Here is a 17,624-nt window from a genome sequence, read left to right on the forward strand (position 1 = left end):
TGTTGAATAGGAGTGGTGAGAGAGGGCATCCCTGTTTCGTGCCAGTTTTCAAAGGGAATGCTTCCAGTTTTTGTCCTTTCAGTATGATATTGGCTGTGGGTTTCTCATCAATAGCTCTTATTATTTTGAGATATGTCCCATCAATACCGAATTTATTGAGCATTTTTAGCATGAAGGGCTGTTGAATTTTGTCAAAGGCCTTTTCTGCATCTATTGAGATAATCATGTGGTTTTTGTCTTTGGTTCTGTTTATATGATGGATTACGTTTATTGATGTGTGTCTGTTGAACCAGCCTTGCATCCCAGGGATGAAGCCCTCTTGATCATGGTGGATAAGCTTTCTGATGTGCTGCTAGATTTGGTGCAGAAGGCAAGAAATAACTGAGATCAGAGCAGAAGTGAAGGAGATAGAGACACAAAAACCCTTCAAAAAATCAATGAATTCAGGAGCTGGTTTTTTGAAAAGATCAACAAACTTGATAGACCGCTAAGAAGACTAATAAAGAAGAAAAGAGAGAAGAATCAAATAGGTACAATAAAAAATGATAAAGGGGATATCATCACCAATCCCACAGAAATACAAACTACCAACAGAAAATACTATAAATACTCTCTGCAAATAAACTAGAAAGTCTAGAAGAAATGGATAAATTCCTGGACACTTACACCCTCCCAAGACTAAACGAGGAAGAAGTTAAATCCCTGAATAGACCAATAACAGGCTCTGAAATTGAGGCAATAATTAATAGCCCACCAACCAAAAATGTCCAGGACCTGATGGATTCACAGACGAATTCTACCAGAGGTACAAAGAGGAGCTGGTACCATTCCTTCTGATACTATTCCAATCCATTGAAAAAAAGGGAATCCTCCCTAACTTGTTTTATGAGGTCGGCGTTGTCCTGATACCAAAGCCTGGCAGAGACACAACAAAAAGAATTTTAGAGCAATATCCCTGATGAACATTGATGCAGAAGTCCTCAATAACATATTATTTTTTAAAGTTCTTATTTAAAATATGTTTATTAAATAAATACTGTGGCAGCAACAGGGAACAAATAATTATTAAAAAGAACTCCTAATCTTACCTGAATCTTTATAAAATCTATTTGATGATCTTTAGGCTGATTGTATTCTGAGGCTCAGCTGCCATGAGTTCTTCACTTTTCAATGATCATTGACTAGTTACCTTTGCTTAAAATTATTATGCTTGCTGGTTTATTATAAAGGATATTAACAAGTGTCCAGATGAAGAGATGTTTAGGGTAAGGTATAGGGAGGGGTATGGAGCTTCCATTCCCTTCCAGGGCATGCCATCCTTCAGGAACCTCTGCATGTTTAGCTATCTAGAAGCTTCTTAAACATTTTAAACTTTTATATTGTTAAAAGATGTATTTAAATATATTTTGGAGGCTGCAGGGAAACATTTGCATTTCTTTACTTATGAAAAGGAAATGAACACCCCAGAAAATATAAACTTACTGGACATGTCACTGATCCAAAATTTGTAAAGCCTTTTTTCTCATTATACGTTCCAACACAGATTCTTACTTCACATTTACTTATTCACCCCCCACCTCACCCTTCACCACAAAAAAGCAAGCAAACAACCTGTATAACTTCACAGTTGTCAATGGTTCCTTGCAATACTTCAGCTCTAAATCCTTTGTACCTCACCCACAGCTATGTTGCAGATTTTCTTTCTGTAGTTTGAGAAACACTAATGCATTGTCTATGACACTAACTTTACTTTTGCCCTCATGGACAAGAGAGAATGTTTAAAAGAGTTTATGTGATATCTCCTTAATAGCATTCCTTACCAAACCAAGCAACAATGTAAATAGAATAAAACCTTGTTATAATGTATTACTTGACATCTATTTTAGCTACCATTGTGTGCTCTGGAAGCAATCATTTGGTTGATTCATTAGCATTTACCTACTATTTATTAATTGCCTGACATTCTTCAGATAGCATGTTAGGATGATGAAGATGGAAATGAAGACATGACCAATACAATCTCCCAGTTCCGCTCTATCAGCACTGTATAAAAGAACTTTGTGATGATGGAAATACTCTGTGTCTGTGCTGGCTAATACAGTAGCCACTATCCACATGTGGCTATTGAATGCTTGACATTTAGCTAGTGTGACTATGGATCTGAATTGTTAATTGTTAATAACAGCTTTATTGGAATGTACTTCCCATACCATATAATTCACCCATTTACAGTGCACAATCCAGTGATTTTTAGTGTATTCAGAATTGTGCAAGCATCAGTCAATTTTAGAACATTTTCATTGCCCTGAAAAGAAGCCCTGTATTCATTAACAGTCACTCCCCATCTTCCCCCAGCTTCCACTGCTTTATGCAACCACTAGTGTTTTTTTCTGTCTTGATGGATTTGCCTATTTTAGACATTTCATATAAATAGAATCACAATATTTGACCTTTAGTGACTGGCTAATTTAATTTCAATTTATTTAAATTTAATGATCACAGGTGGCTAGTGGCTACTATAATAAGCAAGTGAAGTGAAAGACCAAAGACAGATGCTTAAGAAATGCTGAAGGCTCAGGAGAAGAAAATCCTGCAGAAAGGGTAGGAGCAAAACAGAGAGCTAGGAGATGAACTTGGACAGAGCCTGAAGATAAGACAGGTTCATGAAGGAGGGAATGGTTAACAGTACCAAATAATACAGAGGGGTCAAAAAGTATAGTTCAGTGTGATAGTAAGCATCCTGATGACAGAGGGCACTAGAATGTAGTCTTGGTGAGGAAGTGAGGGCAGATGGCAGTCTTATGTCATTATAGATGAAAGAAACAAAGGAACATTCAAGATAGCTTGAAAGCGGTGTCAGAATTGATCAAAATTCTGTTCAGTTGTTGTTAATGGTATTTTTATGGAGAACTGAGCCTGTATGTAGGCAGAAGAGAAGGATTCAGTGGAAATGAAGAAATTACAGATGCTTAAGCAAGTTCTGGAGGATGCAGGTGGAGGCCGTCAGCCCAGGAGTAAGTCCAGTCAAGAAAAACAGTGTTTTTTCTCAAAGGGAGGAGGAAGTGAAGAAACAATAGGTGGCGATACAGTGCAGTTTTTACGTAGAAAGGATGACAATTCAAATAGCTCATTTACTTGGGGGAAGTAGGAATGAGGCCTTCTGAGGGTAAAATTTGGTTCCTGTGATTTCATTGTGATCATATGTGGAGAAGGAAGTGCTAAAACATTCTCCAATGGGGCTAGGACTTGGTGGTTAGAGTGTCTGTCGCTGTCCACAGGAACCTGTCACCAAAAAAGGACAGACATTTTTAGGTACATAAGCCACATGACATCCAGAGAGATACTGATGTGTCCATTTTTGCCACTAAAATTAAAGAGTTCCCAAAATACTACATTTGAGTTCTTGAAAGAAGCGTTGTAGCTCCATGAGGTCACTTTCCTTCCCTCTCCCAGTTTCCTTCCTTCCTTCCTCCTCCCTCCCTCCCTCTCTCTCTCCCTCCCTCCCTCCCTCCTCCCTTCCTTCCTTCCTCCCTCCCTCCCTCCCTCTCTCCCTCCCTCCCTCCCTCCCTCTCTCTCTCCCTCCCTCCCTCCCTTCCTCCCCCCTCCCTCTCTCTCTCCCTCCCTCCCTCCCTCCCTCCCTCCCTCCCTCTCTCTCTCCCTCCCTCCCTCCCTCCCTTCCTTCCTCCCTCCCTCCCTCCTCCCTCCCTCTCCCTCCCTCCCTCCCTCCCTTCCTTCCTTCCTCCCTCCCTCCCTCCCTCTCTCCCTCCCTCCCTCCCTCCCTTCCTTCCTCCCTCCCTCCCTCCCTCTCTCCCTCCCTCCCTCCCTCTCCCTCCCTCCCTCCCTCTCCCTCCCTCCCTCCCTCCCTCCCTCCCTCCCTCTCCTCTCCCTCCCTCCCTCCCTCCCTCCCTCCCTTCCTTCCTCCCTCCCTCTCTCTCTCCCTCCCTCCCTCCCTCCCTCCCTCCCCCTCTCTCCCTCCCTCCCTCCCTCCCTCCCTTCCCTCCCTCCCTCCCTCCCTCCCTCCCTTCCTTCCTCCCCCCTCCCTCCCTCTCTCCTCCCTCCCTCCCTCCCTCCCTCCCTTCCCTCCCTCCCTCCTCTCCTCCCCCTCCTCCCTCCCTCCCTCCCTCCCTCCCTCCCTTCCTTCCTCCCTCCCTCCCTCCCTTCCTTCCTTCCTCCCTCCTCCCTCCCTCCCTTCCTTCCTTCCTCCCTCCCTCCCTCCCTTCCTTCCTCCCTCCCTCCCTTCCTTCCTTTGCTTCCTTCCTCCCTCCCTCCCTTCCTTCCTTTGCTTCCTTCCTTTCTCCTTCCTTTACTTCTCTCTTCTTTTTATCTATGCTGCTTACACTTTGTAGAAACCTAATGCTTTTTGCCTTATAATGCTCTTTGCCCTACAGGGAAAAAAATGAAAATAAAACAAAAAATTCTTAACTGATTCAAACCATAATGGAAACAGTATTTTATTTTGTACATTATAATGAATTTTCTTTATTTTTTTGAATCACTCTTTTTTATTTTTTTGACAAATGTTGTAACAGTGGAGGAGCTAGGAAATGCTTAGAACGATCTAAATGAAACCAACTATCCATATATAAAAGAAAAAGGGCCAGGCACAGTGGCTAATGCCTGTAATCCCAGCACTTTGGGAAGCCGACGTGGGCAGATCTTGAGCCCAGGAGTTTAAGACCAGCCTGGGCCACATATCGAGACCCCATCTCTACAAAAAGGACAAAATTAGCTGGGCATGGTGCCATGCACCTATAGTCCCAGATACCCAGGAGGCTGAGGCAGGAGGATTGCTTAAACCTGAGAGGTGGAGCAGTAAGCTGAGATCATGCCACTGTACTCCATCCTGGGAGCCTGGGTGACAGAGCCAGACCCTTTCATAAAATATATACACACACACACACAACACACACATACATCCATACGTGTGTGTGTATATGTGTGTGTGTGTATATAGATACATATGTATTGAGAGAGAGAGAGATCTGTTCTGTGATGAGGGAAATATTCTGTCTGTGCTGGCTAATACAATAGCCACTAGTCACATGTGGCTTTTGAATGTTTGACATTTAGCTAGTGTGTATATATATAGTATATCTTTTGGGGAAGATATACTATATATATACATATATGAAAAAGATACAAATTAATCGTTATTGAATTAATAACATTGCTTTAGAACAAGCTTTCTATATAGATATTTTAGAAATTAAAGTAAACTTTTGTGCTCTTGTCAACATATAAATAATATTTACCCGTGTATTTATTTCTTTTAGGCTTTTAAAACCAAGGATGGCTATATTGTAGTTGGAGCAGGAAACAACCAGCAGTTTGCCACTGTGTGCAAGGTAATCTATAATTATTGGGATTGGTCTATGATCTTGTACAAAGCCAGGGAAAATTCAGTTTTGCCCAGGTCATAACCAACTTAGGCCCCCTGTGTTAGCACCTAAAAGTATAGGATTTTCATGCTTATAAAGGATAAGGCAGAGTCCAAATTAGCATTCTGTGTTTTTTTGTGGTATCTGACTGCATTTTACAATGAAGAATCGTAGTAGCTTAAATTGTCCTAAAACTTGACCTGCCTACCAGTCCAAACAAAATGGGGGGAAAAATCATTTTTTTCTTTTTTCCCCTCCCTCCTTCCCTTCCTGCCTTCCTTTCTTCCTTTCCTTCTCTACCTTCTTCTTTTACTATATCAGATTCATTGGACCCATATATAGTTAAGCTACTCCCATATTTATTTTATTTACTACTGGAAATTTTGAAACTGTTTTTCAACTTAACCTTTATTTAATGAGTACCTTTCTGAAGAATTTATGTTTCAAGGTTTTAGGAATTAAGATTATATTAAAATTGTTCCTTCTCAACAAGGCCTTAAAATAAAGGCCTTGGAATCATTTTAAATAATTTATTCTTAGGGATATTCTAAACTTGTAGCATTTATTAGACTTAGTGATCTCGGAACACTGCAACCTCCACCTCATTGCTTCAAGCGATTCTCCTGACTCAGCCTCCAGAGGAGCTGGGATTACAGGTGCACGCCACCATGCCTAGCTATTTTTGTGTTTTTAGTAGAGATGAGGTTTCACCATGCTGGCCAGGCTGGTCTTGAACTCCTGACCTCAAGCGATCTGCCCACCTCAGCCTCCCAAAGTTCTAGGATTACAGGTGGAACCACTGCACCTTTTCCTTTACTTCATGTTTATATGAGTTACCAAGACTTTGGTATTTTGTTTTAATTTTAGAACTTAGGTTTCTGTTCATTTTTTCTAGTTTTAATCCAGGGAATAGAATCTCATGTTTATTTTTATTTTTCTTAAATATATCCAAAGGCCTTACCTGTTAAGGATTTCTTTCTTTCTTTTTTTTTTTTGAGAGACAATTAGTTTTTATACTAAATTTTACCATGAGCTTTTCAGTGTTATTAAAGATGACTATGAGGGCCGGGTGCGGTGGCTCACATCTGCAATCCCAGCACTTTGACAGACTGAGGTGGGCAGATTGCCTGAGCTCAGGAGTTCGTGACCAGCCTGAGCAACATGGTGAAATCCGGTCTCTACTAAAATACAAACAGCCGGGCGTGGTGGCCATGCGCCTGTAGTCCCAGCTACTCGGGAAGCTGAGGCAGGAGAATTGCTTGAACCCGGGAGTCAGAGGTTGCAGTGAGGTGAGATTGCACCATGGCACTGGAGCCTGGGTGACAGAGGGAGACTCTGTCTCAAAAAAAAAAAAAAAAATGACGCCTATGAAATTCTGAATCTCATTTACTGTAGTTAACTTATTATGTACAAAAATTATTTATTACTGTGCCTCTTTTGTATGAGAAGTTAGGGGGCAGAGCTAAAAACCACAGCAAAGGGGTGGGAAGAACCATGGAGAAGGTGACAAATGGAGATAGTTCTGATTGCAGGAAGGGCTGAAACATCTGAGGTGGAAAAGAGGGGAACCTTTTAAATGGTGACTCTGAGTAAATGTAGGGAAAATCGATTCAAACATTTGATCTGGGATCAAAGAATCTTTATTATGAACGGTCAATGTTAAAAATATGAAACATACGGAAGCTGTTGCCTGTGAAGTCATTTGCGTACTCTAACTGTAGAGATGTAAAAGCCAGTTCATTGCTATAAACGAGTACAGATTTTCTTCCTGGGCCATATGTTTTGGAGTTTTCTTTCTCCAGAAAGTGGTGGGGTTGGGGGTGGGAGGACCTGGCAGCGAAAATTACTGCTTGACATACTCTTTGGTTTTGAAAATAACTGTACTGAATTCTTTGTATTTTTGATTCATTACTGCTGATCAAGTTAACACTTTTGAACTTCCTCATAAATATCCATAAGAGCAGTTTTCAACAAAGGTTCTTATTTCAAAGCATTTGTCAGAAGTTTTAGTACTGGAATATGACTTATGGTTATGGTGTGTTATAACACATTGCTTATAAAGGAGACTATTGGAGGGCCTTAGGAATGGCACACTTGACCTTGATTTTCCCATATGAAAGTTAAGAATGATAATCCCTGTTATGAGCCATTAATCCAATGTCTTTAAAACTCTTTGAGATTCTCAGGAGATTTATGTGTACAGGATTCTTGAGTTATTTACATTATTAGCTAGGCATCCTGTGTGAATGTTGCAATCTGATTGACTTTTTCAAATCTTTGTAATTACACCCTTACATGTAAACTTGTCCTAAACTAAACACCTTCTTACCTAAGAAAAATCATCTGTTCCTTCATTCTGATGCAAGGTTTTCTTCCCTTCCCAGTTACGTGTAGTGTGTGGATTTCTTCTAAGCTGTTTTTTTTACTCATATTTATTTATTACTGAGGGCCTTGTTATTCAAACCGGGCTTATAGAAGATGGGGTTCCCAGTTCTTCAGAGTGCGCCCCTCAAAACTGTTTTTTTGTCAAGTACGCTCCAGCAGGAAAGATGGGACAGCTTTACTTCCTGGGGAGAAATGTGGCAGTACTGTCTGTGACAAATGATTGGAATTGACTTATGCTTAGTCTCTTTCCAAAATAGAATTCATATAATGATTGATTGATAATTCTTGGGGAGGAGCTGTATTAGCGAGCTTTCATTGTAAGGAGTTGGATGAGAGTAAGAATGTTGGGTTCCAGTCTGAGGTTCCAGAAAATCTTCTTGTGTATAAAGTGAATCTTGTTCATAACAAGTCCTACTTAATGTTCCTTACCATGATACAGCAAAGTAAGAAAGTGAGCATATGTAAGCTATTTTAAGTTGATGGATGCCACCCCTAATGGGTATTCCTATATGAAATATTGAATATTGACATCGTTTTGAAAGTAATGTAGATTGAAGGCTTCTTTTATTGGAGAGACTATACATTGGTTCTCAATGTAGTATGCATAGGAATGTTATTTAACACCATTCCCAAAGATTTTACTTTAGTATGTCTGGAGTGAGATAGAGGAATCTTCAGTTTTAAGAAGGACTGTAGGTGATTTTGGAGCAGGTTTTTAAACTGCCTGCTCCAAAATATAATATATCCAAGGTATAATGTTTAAGGCCTACTGTAAGTCTTGTTAGTAGGTAGGTGAATGCTGTCAAGGTCCTTCATCTTTTCTAAGCATCTGTTCTCCTATGTATAAAATGAAGATTATAATATGTAATTATATTTATATGCAACTTAGGGATTTGGAAAATGTTAGAGAAGTGAAGCACTTAGAATAGGCCTTGCTCATATGCACTTAATAAATGACATCTATGAAAATTAGATGTGAAGATTCTGGTTCTGAGGAGGATAGAGTAAATACACTTTTCCCACTTACCCTGAGCATGGTGATTATACCTGGACAGAATTGCTTGAGTCCATGAAGCATGTATTAAAAGACTTTGAAAAGTAAATAGTAAGAGATTTAGGGGAGAACACCCAAATTTGAAGTACCTCTAACCGGCAGTCAACTTAACCAGCTTTTCCCTCCAGTTATTCCTTCACTCGAGTATAGTTGAACCTGAAACCTGGACGTGAGTACCAGGCAACGCAGCAGATATCCAGGAAATGCTCTTTTTTCCTGGTGCAAAGAACATGAAAAAGTGAGCTGTAATGTCAGAGAGAGTATGGATATAGTTTGTTTTCCCCTCCTTTCCATTTTCTTTTTTTTTTTTTTTGAGATGGAGTCTTGCTGTGTCGCTCAGGCTGGAGTGCAGTGGCCGGATCTCAGCTCACTGCAAGCTCCGCGTCCTGGGTTTACGCCATTCTCCTTCCTCAGCCTCCCGAGTAGCTGGGATTACAGGCGCCCGCCACCTCGCCCGGCTAGTTTTTTTTGTATTTTTTAGTAGAGAGGGGGTTTCACCGAGTTAGCCAGGATGGTCTTGATCTCCTGACCTCGTGATAAGGCCTGTCTCGGCCTCCCAAAGTGCTGGGATTACAGGCTTGAGCCACCGCGCCCGGCCTCCTTTCCATTTCCTTATGCCCCAGACCCCAAGTAATCCTGTATTGGAAACAGCAGATGAGTAGGAGCCAACTCTGCGAAAGAAGAACTTTCTTCATTGCTGAGCTGTGATCCCAAAGAAAGGAGTGAATCCCTGTTCCTTTTTTCCCCTCCATCCTCCCATTGCATGGCCTCTGCCCTGAAACCATGCTGGGGAGTGGGATAACTAAAGCGGGAGCCCCGGGCAACTGGAAAATGCTAGAGAGATTGCCAAGAGAAGATCTTGGCAATGCTATCCTTTATGTTGTTTATGAACTCTTGGGATCACCCCTTACTTGCATATGCACTAATCTGATCCTAATCAGCATACTAAAGATGATAGGAACTGAATTAATAAATAGACAACTGCCCAGGTTGTCATATGACCATTAGGTTTGGCACATACTAGTCAGATTCAAATAACACTGCAAAGGCTTTGAAAACTTAATCAACATGAGAATCAGAGCACACAGAAGCTGGGTTACAACTGGCAGCTTGGATGTAACCAGGTCAATTGTCTGCTAAATCAGCAAGAGTAAAAATTCTCCTTAGAATTTAAACAAGACTCAGTGGCTCATAATATAATGTTCAAAACGTCCAGGATACAATCCATTATTACTCAGCATATGAAGAACAAGAACTTGCATGAGAAAAGGCCATCAATGCCAATGCGAAGATGATGCAGATGTTGGAATTAACTTACAAAGATGTTTACATAGTTATTATAACAATGTTCTAAAAAGCATCACAAATACCATTTAAATAAATGGAATATAGAAATATTCTACAAAGAAATACAAGATATGAAGAAGAACCAAAGGGAAAATTAAAAACTTAAAAGTATAATAACCAAGAAAAAAGTTACACCTCACCAGTTGAGCTCAATAGTGCAATGAAGATGACAAGGAACTTCAAGATAGATCAATAGAAATTATTCAATGTGAACAATAGAGAAAACAAAAGATAGCTCCTTCCTACTCAAAACAAGAAATAACAGATCCTCGGGAACCTGTGCAACAATAACAGAAAGTCCAATATTTATGTCATTGTAGTCCCAGAATGAGGGGAGAAAGTGTACATGCTGGAAAATATTTGAAGAAATAACAATTGTATATATACCAAATTTGGTAACAGTTAAATGCCCATAGATTTAATAATTTCGGCAAACCATAAATGGGATAAACTGAAACAAATCTATTAATGAATACATAATGTGTCCCTTAACAACAGGTATATGTCCTGAGAAATGTGTCAGTTGGTGGTGGCGTGTGAATATCGGAGTGTATTTACCCCAACCTAGATGGTATAGCCTGCTACACACTTAGGCTATATGGGATAGCCTGTTCCTCCTAGGCTATAAATCTGTACAGCATATACATGTTACTGCACTCAATACTATAGGCAGTTGTAACACAATGGATACACAAAAATCATCCAGAAAAACACTCAGAGGACAAAAAGAATGTATTATCTGTGGGGGATCAGTGACTCAATTAACTACATATATTTTTGTCAGAAATTAATGCTAGGGAAGAGGTGGCACAACATGTGGAAAGAAATGCCAACCTAGATTTCAATATCCAGTAGAAATATCCTTAAGAAATGAAGGTTAAATGAAGACATTCTGTATAAAGGAAAACTAATGGAAGTTGTAGTCAGCTGACTTGCTCTAAAATAATTTTTCAAGGAATTTTTTCATTTACAGAAGGTAAATGTTGTCAGAAGGGAACTGAAAACATGAGAAATGAAGGAAAAACAACATAAATAGTAAATATCTGGGTGAATATAATGGTCTATTCTTTTCCTAGTAAATTCTTTGAAATATTTGATGGGTGAAAGCAAACATTAAGATACTGTCTGATGGGATTTTCGGTGTATGTAGATCTAACACACAGATAAATACAACATAAAATGGGGAGAGTAAAGGGACTATATTGTAGTAAGTTTGCTATATTCCACTTGAAGTGGTAAAATTTTGATTCTAACTACCGTGTGAAAAGTATATGCATTATGATCCCCTAAGCAATAAACATCTATCATTAAACATCTATGCAAAAATATAGCCAACATCAAAATAGGTAAATGTAATAGTAACAACTCTAAAGAAGACCAGAAAGCAAAACAGGAATAAACGGAAAAAAGAATAAACTGATAGATCTAAGTCATTCAAAAATATGAATAACATTAAATGTGAATGGTGTTAATATTATGAATTAAAACAAGTTGTCAGAAAAAAATGACCCAACTCTATGCTGTCCAATGCATATTTGAAATTCACATCAAATATAATGATACTGTCAAGTTAGAGGATGGAAAAATATACAAACACAAACAAAAGGGGCAAACACTAATGAAAAGAAAGCTGGAGTGGGGCTATATTAACTATGGACCAGTTTTTGTCATCTCAGAAAACTTGTTTGCAACAAATTCTTGTGCAAATACTTATTTAACATTTATACTGGCAGAGGGAAGATCAGATAATCTGAATTTGTTGAGAAATTGTGAAACCTCACATTTCACAAGAGAGATGTTGCCTTTTCCTTTATCTAAAAACTAGATTCCAGTAGTTCTTATGCTGCAAGTGATTCTCTGTTTCTGCACCTTCCTGCATATGCAAAGATCTTTTATTTCAGTACTGAGTTATATTTTCTATTATACTGGATGCCATTTTAAATGGCAATTAAACTTAACATGTGTTGTATCAGTAATGCACATAAAGTGATGGCAGTGTATATGAACATTATGACTTACAATCAGTGACAACTCTTCATAATTTTCTCCTGACAAACAACTCTTTCAAGAGACCATATAGCTTTTAAGAAGCACCTATATATTTTATTTATTTATTTTTATTTATGAGATGGAGTCTCACACTATTGCCCAGGCTGGAGTGCAGTAGTGCAATCTTGGCTCACAGCAACCTCCGCCTCCTGGGTTCAAATGATTCTTGTGCCTCAGCCCCCTGAGTAGCTGGGATTACAGGCACCCACTGTCATGCCTGGCTAATTGTTGTATTTTTAGTAGAGATTGGGTTTCACCATGTTGGCCAGGTTGGTCTCCAACTCCTGACCTCAGGTGATCCACCCGCTTCGGCCTCCCAAAAGTGCTGGGATTATAGGCGTGAGCCACCCTGCCTGGCTGCAGCTAAAAAGTGATTTTAGACACAATGGAATAAGGCATATGCATAGAATAATGTCTGAAATATCATACACCTGGAAGTGTTCACATTGTTTATCTGTGAGCTTGTCAGTTGAAGAATGTAAGCATTTGGGCTATACCAGTGAACAAAACATTTAAAATATTTTGACTTTGTGAAGCTTACATTTTAGCAGGGCAGACAGATATGGAGTAATAAACATAATAAATATGTTAGGTGATAAATATTTTGGGAAAAAATGGGCAAGGGAAGAGGGAGTCAGGGGAGTCAGTGTTGAGTGGGGTGGGTGGCCTGTGGTAGGGGTAGGGTAATCAGGGTAGTTGCGTTAAGAAGTTGAATTTGAGTCGACTCAACAACATCTAGTCAACTAGATGTCTGGTGGAAGATGTTCCAAGCAAAGGAATAGCTATTTTAAAACTCCTCAGGCTGAAGTGGAATAGAAATGTTCCTGGTCCAGCAAGTAGATGAAATGGCTGCAGCAATGAGCAAGGGAGGAGAGCATGGTAAGAGGTGATGTTAGAGAGGTAATAGCGCCATATCGTGTAGAACTTTTCAGACTCTCTTAAGGATTTTGGTTTTTGCTATAAGGAGGGCTTTAGATGACAGGTATGTTAAAACACTTGCAGTTTTTATTATCATGGGTCTTCACTATTTTTTCTCTCTTTTCCCCTTTTTAGAAAATGTTTGTCACTCAGTTTATGGTGTTTTGTTATTTTCTTTCTGTTTTTGCCAATGTCTCTTCATTTTTTTTTTTTGCAGAACCCTCCCTCCTTTCATTTTTGAACCAATATATGCTTTTTAAAAATTTCTGGCCAGACTCTGTGATTCATGCCTGTAATCCCAGCATTTTGGGATGCTGAAGTCGGTGGGTCCTTTGATGTCAGGAGTTCAAGACAAGCCTGACCAACATGGTGAAAACCTGTCTCTACTAAAAATCCAAAAAATTAGCTGGGCATGATGGCGTGCATGCCTGTAATCCCAGCTACTCAGGAGACTGAGGCAGGAGAATCCCTTGAACCTGGGAGGCGGAGGTTGCAGTGAGCTGAGATCATGCCACTGCACTCCAGCCTGGGCAACAGTGTGAGACTCTGTCTCAAAAAAAAAAAAATTTCTTTTGGGTGAAACAGTACCTAGTTGGAATACTTCACATTTATTTACTGCTTAATATGTCAAGCATTTTCATGTACATTGTTTTGTTTTATCCCAGGCAGCACTCTTTAAATTTCAGCTCCAAAATAATAGTTATGATCACGGTCCTTGAAGCTGTCTCTCTAGAAACATTTGGAATGTTAGCTGGCATAGTTGAAGATGGAAGGATTATTACTTTGGCCAACAATTTCACACCATCTTTGAAACAGAAAAGAGTCCCATTAAGTCAAATACAGCGGACACATGGGCATTCCAGTTACCCTTAAGTGTGGTCACTGTGTAATGTTTTGTTGCTGATGGTGCTTTTTGGGTAAGGCCAAGTTTGTAAATTTAACCTGTGACTTAGTGAAGACACTTGCTTTTTTTTTGGAATGACTTATTCACTCTTAGGGAGGGAGGGTGTCTAACTGCCAGACAAGGCTTGAGGCCAATTCTTGGATCAGGTGTTGTGACAGGGAGATTTCTAGAAAGGGTGCTGTATGTGGTGTTGGTTTTTAAAATCTGGGAGAATAATGCTGTCTTTATTATTCCTAAAGGAAATAAGTGAAACATGTTAAAGAAATTACACCACTGAGATGGTCTCTTTACTCAGGGGAATCTTCTTCACGTCTCTCTCCTTTGCAAATACATTAATAAAGACAATGAAGCTTTCTGTAGGCCACATGGCCTGCCCCCAGGCTGTAAATGCTCCTTGTAACTTTCCAACACAACTGCCAAGCACTGCCTCTACACAGTCTTTGTAAAACTTTTCCATTCCAAATCCACTTGGTACTTTCATTATGGTCTTGTTAACATTGAACGTTGTCCAGAGGGACTTGCAAGATAGATTTTCCCCTTATTGAGGAGGAGCAAAAGAGGAAATCTATAAAAGCATTTCTAGTTGGTATTACTTCAGGGAGCTATATTAATAAAAATAGTGATACTTCTATAAGAAGAAGATCTTTTAATTTGCTATTGTTTAAATGGTGAGAATTTGGGCAAATGTATTTGCTTTTACTTTATTTTAGCAGCTTTTAGATCATTTTGCATAGGACAATCTGGGAAGATCACAGTATTTTATTTACATGTGGAATAAATAAGTGAATATATCTACAAGGTGCATGTTGACTGTATACAAGATACATGTAGGTATGCACTTATGATATTGGTTTTTAAAATTTGGTCCGTTTTACCCAGTTTAGCATCTCTCTCCCTATTTCCTCTAAACAAGATTTTTTTTTCTGTGGGAATCTGATAACATATTTCCTATATTCTCATATTTTGCATAAGACTTATGGGGATCTTTTGCTGTTCTCCTATATGGAAGAATATTTGCTTAAATGTAGTAAAAGCCTCTTATGAATGACAAACCCTTTCACCAGCATGATCCAACCTAGCTGTGTGCTTGTTCCCTCCATATGTCCTTGTTGAGGGGCATAAAGACCAGCAAGGAATGTTCTTGAGAAGGGAGAGACAAGACCTGAACACTGGCACCCACAGGCAGGTACAAGAACAATCTACTTCTTATACTTGAAAATTATTTTTCCTTTTTAGATCTTGGATTTGCCTGAGTTGATTGATGACTCCAAGTATAAAACTAACCACCTTCGGGTACAGAATAGAAAAGAGCTTATTAAAATATTATCTGAACGGTAAGTTTGGATCTTGTATTCATCCATTTAAGAATTAATATATGATAAGCATTTATCTGGTGTTTTGTGGGTTTTTTTCTTGGCTTATTTGAGATCGATTTGTAATTCTCTTCCATTTTACAAAACTGGCTAGTGGAAAAATTTTGAAGCTGCGGGTTTTTTTTTTGTTTGTTTGTTTAGAAGCACTTGAACACATTTTATATGCTTTGTTAAGTACTGAGTCATAACAATGATATAAATAAGAAAGTCACCATGACTTGAATTAGGTTATTTCTCTGTGTCCTGTAGCTGTTTGGGTTTAGTTTATCATAAATACAACAACAACAACAATAATAATTTAACATCCTTTCATACTTTCACTGTGTTAAATGCTTTAGATATATTATCTCATTTAATCCTCATAATCATCCTGTGAGGTAAGTTCTGTTATTTCCATTTTACATGTAAGGAAAACAAGGCAAAGAGAGGTGAAACCAAGAGTTGGTTTGCATTTCTGAGCCACTCCTGTGAATCATGATGTTATTTCTGGATCTTTGCAAATGCCAAATTTTTCCATTAATGTCAGGTTATTTATTTGTAATACCTGTACCAATTTTTCAAGTTTGTCTGAAAAAAAGTAATTATTCTTACTGTTCCCTGTCAGTTTCACTTTTTGTTTGCCTTTACATGTCTTCTGAATCTGTACAAATAGGCTTTGTGGCTTTTGTGGATCGAAATGCCCACATTAATTTTTCTTCTATTGAAAATTTGCTCTCATCATGCCAATACATTAGGTAATTTTGTTTAAATACCATATCCAGTCTTTTGAAAAGGCTCATGTGTTTCTATGTAGTATACATCAAAGTTATAAGATAAAACTAAAATTCTGCTGTTTTTATTTTTGTTGCCTTTGTATTTGGGTATGTCTGCAGAAATATCTGAATCAACATTCATCTATCTATTTTCTCTTTCCTGGATTTGAAATACTTTTGTAACTTTAAACACTTTTGTGATTTTAAACACTGCCTGTATCTTTTCCATGTATCAAATGCTGTTCACATCAATAGGGACTGTGTGTTGTGGGACTGATAGACACAGAATGGGGGAAGGAGAACTGGGTGCCCTTTTCTGGTCCCTAGTTAAATATAACTCTGATTCTACCGCAAAGCCCCAGAGCCCTCAATGACTAACTTTTCTCCACATGAGAATTGCCCATTTATTTCTTCTTTTTGCCTCTATGCCTCTCAGTCATTTGTAATTCATATAATTAATTGATAAAACTTTTTCCTTTCACACTATGGTTACCAAGTTTCAATAATAGCCACTTGTGAGTACCTTATCAGAAGCTCTTTGATAATCTGAATAAATGATGACCATGCTGCGAGAAGAGTAGATCCCAAGAAAAATATGATACCTAGATTGGTTTCCTATGTTTTAAAACTTTTATTCCTTGTTAAATTCTGTAATGGAGTTCAACTGTGGAATGACTTTTAGTAGCATCTGTAACATAATCATTTCCATTTTCCCTCTTTGGTGTGAATTAAATAATCTGCAACCTTCTTCTTTCTGTTCTTTTATACACAGAAGTAGAAGTTTCAGCATTTTGGTATTCATAAGATTGTTATATTTTTGTTCAGACTTAACAATAAGTAAGGAATCAATGTGCAAGGAAGAGACCGGGTTGGGGGAGGGGGTAGTCCTAGGAGAGGAAATTTCATAAGGAGGTCACATCATCATTGGTACTGCTGTTAAAACACAGACCACAGATAGAGCCCTTGGCTGCTTGGAGGCTAGCTTTTGTGCTCTCTTCTGCTAGTGTGCTGACATTTTTTGGTACTTTCTTATGGGTTGCAGTTCTCCAAGTCTTTTCTAGCACGTCTCTTCTCCTCTAAGGTAGTTCAAATAGTGATGATCTGGGAAGATTAAAATTAGAATATTGATTCATTCCATTTTATAAGCTTATCATTTATTTTTCCAAACAAATAGCACTGGAATCATTAGTACTGCTTAGTGCTTGGCTTTGAGAAGTCTCTACAGGTTCTTTAAAATTTGTCATTTTGATTATATGATTCTGTTTTTCCAGTATTCAAAAAAATTAGTGGTGCTTCATAAATTACATGGTTAGACATAGCCTCCAGCCTGGCATGCGGGGTCTTCCATAATCTGACATCACCTTTCCTGTCCACTCTTCTTCTAACATGTTTCCAAAGGACATCCCTGCTATAGTCACCCTCTCAATTGGTTTAGTTTCCTTTCTGAAATGCTTCTCAGGATTA

The 17,624-nt window shown here is 38.8% G+C and overlaps 1 protein-coding gene across 4 annotated transcripts in view; it reads left to right on the forward strand.

Annotated features, from left to right (window-relative positions):
• Nucleotides 1-17,624, forward strand: part of SUGCT (succinyl-CoA:glutarate-CoA transferase) — a 738,264-nt gene that overhangs the window by 306,208 nt on the left and 414,432 nt on the right. For all 4 annotated transcript variants that reach the window (XM_033193764.1, XM_033193766.1, XM_033193765.1 and 1 more), the window contains 2 exons: nt 5,274-5,345; nt 15,272-15,369. In XM_033193764.1, the coding sequence (XP_033049655.1) occupies nt 5,274-5,345; nt 15,272-15,369 (170 nt within the window). The remainder of the gene's footprint in view (nt 1-5,273; nt 5,346-15,271; nt 15,370-17,624) is intronic.

Source organism: Trachypithecus francoisi, unplaced genomic scaffold (genome assembly GCF_009764315.1).
Source record: "Trachypithecus francoisi isolate TF-2019V2 unplaced genomic scaffold, Tfra_2.0 Lachesis_group4, whole genome shotgun sequence".
Lineage (NCBI taxonomy): Eukaryota > Metazoa > Chordata > Mammalia > Primates > Cercopithecidae > Trachypithecus > Trachypithecus francoisi.